At 45.5% G+C, this 7,133-nt stretch overlaps 1 protein-coding gene across 1 annotated transcript; it reads left to right on the plus strand.

Annotated features, from left to right (window-relative positions):
• Positions 1-198: 198 nt before the first annotated feature.
• Positions 199-4,346, plus strand: LOC137048268 (GTPase IMAP family member 4-like). The gene is made up of 4 exons (XM_067426368.1): positions 199-784; positions 893-1,707; positions 1,816-2,039; positions 4,274-4,346. Exons 1-4 carry the CDS (start codon positions 199-201, stop codon positions 4,344-4,346), a joined length of 1,698 nt encoding a protein of 565 aa, XP_067282469.1.
• Positions 4,347-7,133: the final 2,787 nt, after the last annotated feature.

A 7,133-nucleotide genomic window follows, 5' to 3' on the forward strand; every position in this document is an offset into this window, starting at 1 on the left:
ACCCAATAATAGCATTATGAGGGAGCATGTAAACGTAGTCATTGTCACATTTTGACCACATGGTGAGATCACTGATAGTTCAAATTGTTGACTGGGTTAGATGTTAAACATATAATAATGAATATAATAAAACTTGTATAATAATTGATTCTATCTCACAAGAAGTTGTTTTATTTAGTTTTAGGTTAAACACTGAAAATGGGGGAAACAAATACAGACAAAACATTGAATGTGGTCCTGCTGGGAAAAACCAGAGCTGGGATAAGTGCAACAGGAAACACAATCCTGGGACGACAAGCTTTCATCTCAAAGAAAAGCTCAAAGTCAGTCACTCAAGACGTAGCTGTTGAATCTGGAACTGTTGGTGGCATTACAGTCAATGTTTATGACACACCAGGATTCTGGCACACAGAGCTGAAAGATGAAGAGATTCAGCAGAAATATGAAGAGGTTCTGCAGAAATGTGAATCTGGTCGCTGTGTGTTTCTGCTGGTCATCAAAGCTGACAGATTCAGTGAAGAAGAGAGAAAAACTGTGGAGAAGATTGAGAAGCTGCTGGGAAAAAAACGACTGAAGAAAACCTGGATTCTCTTCACCAGAGGAGACGAACTGGAGGATGAAAACATGACTATAAAAGAGTTCATCGATGACACCGAACCACTGAAGAGACTCGTTCAGAAATATAAGCAGAGATACCACGTGTTCAACAACAAGAAGAAAGGACCCAGTGGACAAGCTCAAGACCTCCTTATAAAAATACTTCAGACATACATTGACATACAGGGTTAGTCTTTTATAATAATATTAAATAAATATACACTCTATAATTACAATTCTTAGTGGTAAGTGACTGTTAAAAATAGTATTAATTATGTTGTTTCTTTTTATGCAGGAGAAGTAGAAGAGATACTGAATCGACTGAAAAGAAAAATTACAACAGATTTTGAACCAGCCGCTCCTGTCTCCAGTCCTTCATCCAGACGGATTGTTCTTCTAGGTAAAACTGGAGTTGGGAAGAGTGCAGCTGGAAACACAATACTGGGAAAGGGAGAGTTTGACTCTGTGTTGAGAATGAATTCAGTCACCAGTGTTTGTTCAAATACTCACTCCACTGTTTCAGGCAGATCTGTGTCTGTAGTTGATACTCCTGGATTCTTCGACACACAGATGAACCCTGAGGAGTTAGCGATGGAGATAGCCAGAAGTGTTTATATATCCAGTCCTGGACCGCACGCTTTTCTCATTGTGTTTAGAGTAAATGACAGATTCACTGAACATGAGCAGCAGATTCCTCAGCAAATTGAGATGTTGTTTGGTCAGGAGGTGTTAAAATACTCCATCATTCTCTTCACTCATGGAGATCAGCTGAGACGAGAGTCTGTAGAGGAGCTCATTCAGGAGAACTGTAGATTAAGAGATCTAGTTGATCAGTGTGGAGGCAGATTTCACGTCTTCAACAATAAAGCTCAGAATAACAGAGAGCAGGTGAATGATCTACTGCAGAAGATTGACTCAATGATAGAGCAGAATGGAGGAGGACACTACAGTAATCAGATGTTTGAAGATGCTCAGAGATTCAGACAAGAGGAAGAGGAGCAGAGACTGAGAGAGGAAGAGGAGAGAAAACATGAGCATGAGAAACAAAGACAAGATGAAGAAAAGAGGAGACAAGAGATTGAAAGAGTGAGAAAAGAAACAGAGGAGAGAATCAGAGGAGAGATAGAAGCTCTGAGATCTGAACTAGAAAAACTTAAAGCAGAAAAACAGAAAGAGGAAGGGGAGATAGAACAACAAGAGGATAAACAAAGACGAGACGAGATTGAGAGAGTGAAAAAGGAGACGGAGGAGAGAATACGAGCAAAGATGGAAGCTCTGAGATCTGAACTAGAAAAACTTAAAGCAGAAAAACAGAAAGAGGAAGGGGAGATAGAACAACAAGAGGATAAACAAAGACAAGAGAAAGAGAGAGCAAAAAAGGAGGCAGAGGAGAGAGCAAAGGGACAAAATGAGAACAATGGATTTAATAAGTTTTTTTCAAAGTATAAAAAATATTTTTTAATAGGCATTGGAGTTGGTGGACTTACTGCCTTACTTCATAAAATGTTAGCAGATTAATCAGAGATCTGTTTCTTTTACTTGTCCAGTGTTTACTTTTACTTTATTACTTTTACTATATTGTAAGTATCATGAAAGATACAAAGAATACAAAATTAAATGTAGGTTAAAGTTGATCAATGACAATATATTAAAAAAAATGAATCTATACATTTTATCAGAATTTCATAGAATAGGTTTGTTAATATGGAAATGTAATATATGCACATACATGCCCCTATATCCAAGTAGTATATGTCATATGTTTCATAAGGAAATACACTATAAGCACATACATTCTCATGATATATGAACATGAAGCTACCCCAAAATTATATATGGGCTGAAGCTACCCCAAAATGTTCTTAAGTACCTGTAAGTACCAATTACAGGTACTTACATTTGAGTACTTACCAATACCGAGTACCTATAGTGTCTGAGAAATTAATTTGTTTCCTCTTTTCTGACCTGTCGCCATTATTCAAAGTAACAGAAATACACTTTTTCACTTTCTTGGATTAATTAATTGGCGGGTCGCATGCCAGCTTTCCAGGTATATGGGCTTGCAGCCTCATTTACATGCTGATCAGCATTCATGAGGTGATTTGCATTGACTATTTATGGATAAAAATGTACAGGGTGGGATATGAGGCTGGTTCACATACACACATCTGGGGAAGGGAACATTGCCTAGAAGTGTGCATACGCACGGTTTTATGAATCTGAATATTTTTTGGCGTACAAAATATTTGGCTTTTGGGGCGCACGTAAACTATTAGTAGGGATCCTACGCACAGTTTTATAAATGAGACCCCAGGAGTGGTGCGTATAGAGCAGTGCGGCGATCGATGCCGCAACGACTCTTTTTTGCTGTGCTAGATGCGCTGAATTTAAGTGACAGCGCAATGTTCACATGAAAATAAACATGTATTGACACAAAAATCTAGTAATTTCACCACAGACTATTATAATTTGAATATAATTTACAATTATACTCTGTTTCAAAGTCATCATGAGGCTTTTTGCCTCAGGTAAAGCAAGGAAAACAACATCGTACCTAGTATTTACCTAAATAAGAAGACAATGGATAACACTCGTCCTTCCTCGGAAGTTCTTTATGGCCTGTTGGATTTTTTGTAAATTAAAACAAAAATTACGAAAGAAATACAAGATTATTTTGTCTAATGTGTGATTTTTAACATTGACTATAACATATGTTTAAATGATTTACCACTTGCCTTGTGTGAGCAATGTAATATATAAATCTAAAAGCTACATAAATATAAAGAAATTGGAATAAAGAAATTGAATAAAATGTTGTTTATATTAGTGCTTTTAAACGTGTCATCTATGAAAGAGTGTATACAAAAGAATTGCAATGATGAGAAATCATGTTCAGTAGCCTAACAACTTTTAGATTTGAAATAAAAAATTATGAAAAAATGCTGTTTTTCTGGTATACAGCCGCAGATCAGTTGCGCACTGCAAATGCAGCATAAAGCACAATAAGCGAGCGCGGCTCCTGCATCGGCAACTTTAGTTTGGTCTGAACTCGGTATGCACCCTCCTGCCCACACACACATACACCGATACACACGCTAATGGTGAAAGGAAGATTGGTAAGTATCGTGAATCGTGATACAGAGTCCAATTGTAAGTTGTTTTTAATTACCTGCTTATACCTTTAGCTACGTATTCTTGAGGTAAAGAAAAGGGGATATTTTGGTTTACTATGGAAAACTGCAGTCTAGCTACAGTGAACAAGCAAATACATTTTTGCAAGTTACAAAAACCCTGGGGCTAAGCCCCCCCTGTCTTTCAATCCTAGTGACTTTCCTGATACAATGTATGAAATACCCATAGAAGAATTATTATATATACATATATTAAAATGACTTATATGATGACTTTTTATATGGTACTGTATGTTAATGCCATGTATGTGAACAATATATGATGAATTTATGCAAGTTTATTTAAACAACATATGCAAACATTCAATATGCTTATATAGGATTTTATTTAATTTTGGGCAGTCTACACTGTCAAATTGTTTAAAACCGGATCACGAGTAACTGCAAAGTATGGTTGACAGGAAATGTTCATAACTTTATTAAAATATATGTAGGCTAACAAATATTTGAAGCCATGTTTAATAAAGTATATTTGTATAATCCAGGGGTCCCCAGACGCGCTCCTGGAGGGCCGTTGTCCTGCAGAGTTTAGCTCCAACCCCAATCAAACAAACCTGAAACAGCTCATCAATGTCTTATTAGGTCCTATAAAAGCATTGATTAGCTGTTGCAGGTGTGTTTGATTGGGGTTGGAGGGCCGCTGTCCTGGAGCTAAACTCTCCAGGACAGCGGCCCTCCAGGGCTGAGTTTGGGGACCCCTGGTTGTGGCAAGGGGGGCGTGGTTCAGCGAGGTCTGCAGCGGGAGAGAGAGCCGCGGGACAAGCGGTACGTGAGTGGGTTGGAAGCAGATTAATAACACCTGTCTCTTGTTCTAGTAATGAGCGCGGAGAGGGGATAAAACATCAGTGGAACCGGAGATCGAGGAGAGAGAGAGCCCGGACGGTTGATGCCAAACCCCCCTTACAGAGACTGAGTTACCGGAAGCCGGAAGTGCCGACCCGGAAGTGACTGAGCGATCGTTGTTCATTGAGATACCACACCACAGTGTGTGTTGGCAAAGATATTGAGTTTAATAAAGATACAGCATCAACCGTCCAGCCGACCCCTTGTCCTCTTCCTTCCTTATCATATCGAACTTTGCTACAGTGGTGCCGAAAACCCGGGAAGGAAGTAGGACCGCGCCGCCGCCATGACTACTCCAACGCCCTCCGCCACGCCGTTTGCGGACATTATCACCTCTCTCGCGGCCCTCCACCAGAATCAACATCAGGCCATGCTGGAGCTGCGGGCGGACCAGGAGCGTCGATTCGAGGCCATCGTCCGCGGCCAGCAAGAGGACCGCGAGAGGTTCCGGAGCTGGATAGACCGGGAGGTTCACACCGAAGCCGCCGGGCTCGCCAGCGCACCGGTCCACGTGCCCCTACACAAGATGGGGCCACAGGACGATCCCGAGGCCTTCATAGACCTTTTTCAGAAAGCGGCGGAGGCCTGCGGGTGGCCCCGGGCACAGTGGCCGGTGCGCCTTATTCCATTGCTCAGCGGAGAAGCCCAGGCGGCCGCCCAACAACTGCCGGTGGCGAACCTCCTGGATTACGACGATCTGAAGAGGGCCATCATTCAGCGGGTCGGTCGGACCCCCGAACAACACCGTCAGCGTTTCCGCTCGCTTGAGTGGGGGGAGACCGGCCGGCCCTTCGCGATGGCCCACCAGCTCCGGGACGCCTGCCGCAAATGGCTATTGGCCGGTGGAAGCGACGTGGACCACATCGTCGATCTGGTGGTACTGGAACAGTTCATCGCTCGGCTTCCCAAGAAGACCGCCGAGTGGGTCCAGTGCCACCGGCCCACGTCGCTGACGACGGCCATCAACCTGGCGGAGGACCATCTGGTGGCGTGCCCAGGGGTCGGCGAACCCCGTTTAACTTCTCCCTCTTTCTCTCCCCCCTCTGTCTCTCCTTCTCCTCCTGTCCCTCTCCCTAGGTCCCGCCCTCCAGGGCCCCCTCGTATTCCCCCCAGAGGTCGGGGTGGAATGGGCCCAGGGCAATACGGGAGTTCGAGGGCCCCGCCCAGGGGGGCGGGGCTGCTGGGGTCGGGCGGGGATATCGGTTCCGGTTCCACCCCCCCTCCGCGCTCATATTCCAACCCACTCCCCGCCGCAGGGGCGGCGGGCAGGCCTGGGCTGGCCTGCTGGCGGTGCGGTGACCCGGACCATTTTGTGGACCGATGTCCAATGATGGATATCGGGACAATGATCCGGGTCCCGGACGTCCAGCGGACCACCCCTGATCAAGCAGGAGAGTACCAAGTTCCTGTGAGTATCAAGGGGGGTACATATCAGGCCTTGGTGGATTCAGGATGTAACCAAACCTCGATCCATCAAAGCCTGATGCAGCCTGGGGCATTGGATACAAGCCGCATGGTTAAGGTGCGGTGTGTGCACGGGGATGTGGTGGAATATCCGCTTGTACCAGTCACGATTCAGTTCAGGGGAGAAAATCATAGTGTTGAGGTGGCGGTTAGTCCCCACCTCCGGCATCCGCTAATTCTGGGGACGAATTGGCCCGCCTTTCCGGCGTTATTGGGGTCGATATGCGCGGATGCCGCTTGGGGGAGCCAGGCTAGGAACGGGGCGGTGCGGGTGCAGGTTGGCGAGACTGATACGGGGCCCTCGGAAACGGCTTCAGAGGAACCGAGCGGGGTCGAGAGACTGATTCTCTCGGACCGCGATGACTTTCCTCTGGAGCAGTCTCAGGACGATACCCTAAAACATGCTTTCCAACAGGTCCGCACTATCGACGGTCAGTCCCTTCAACCCGCCCTGCCCGTCACGTATCCTTATTTTGCCATAATTAAGGACAGGTTGTATCGAGTGACCCAAGACGCTCAGACAAAGGTAGATACAACCCAGTTGTTAGTACCAAAGAGCCGCCGGGAAATGCTTTTCCAGGCGGCTCATTCTAACCCAATGGCGGGCCACCTGGGACAGGCGGCCACGCTGAATCGTTTAATGACCCGATTTTTTTGGCCAGGCATTCACGACAATGTGCGCAGGTGGTGCGCGTCTTGTCCTGAATGTCAGTTGGTGAATCCACTGGCCTCCCCAAAAGCGCCATTGCGCCCCCTTCCATTAATGCAGGTCCCCTTCGAGAGAATTGCGATGGACCTCATCGGGCCATTAGAGCGATCCGCACGCGGACATCGTTTTGCGCTAGTTATCGTGGACTACGCAACGCGATATCCGGAAGCAGTGGCTCTCCGCAACATCTCGGCGAAGAGTGTTGCGGACGCACTGTTTCGTTTAATCTCCCGAGTGGGGATTCCGAAGGAAATCCTCACTGATCAAGGCACGGCGTTTATGTCACGCACGCTAAGCGAATTATACGGGTTATTGGGCATCAAATCGAT

Source organism: Pseudorasbora parva, chromosome 2 (genome assembly GCF_024679245.1).
Source record: "Pseudorasbora parva isolate DD20220531a chromosome 2, ASM2467924v1, whole genome shotgun sequence".
In the NCBI taxonomy this organism is placed as follows: Eukaryota; Metazoa; Chordata; class Actinopteri; order Cypriniformes; family Gobionidae; genus Pseudorasbora; species Pseudorasbora parva.

Coding starts and splice junctions, on each gene's coding strand:
- LOC137048268 (XM_067426368.1), top strand. CDS start 199: ATGGGGGAAACAAATACAGACAAAACATTGAATGTGGTCCTGCTGGGA. Junction 1,708..1,815: donor GAAAAGAAACAGAGGAGAGA/ATCAGAGGAGAG, acceptor CAAAGACGAGAC/GAGATTGAGAGAGTGAAAAA. Junction 2,040..4,273: donor TTTAATAAGTTTTTTTCAAA/GTATAAAAAATA, acceptor TGTATAATCCAG/GGGTCCCCAGACGCGCTCCT.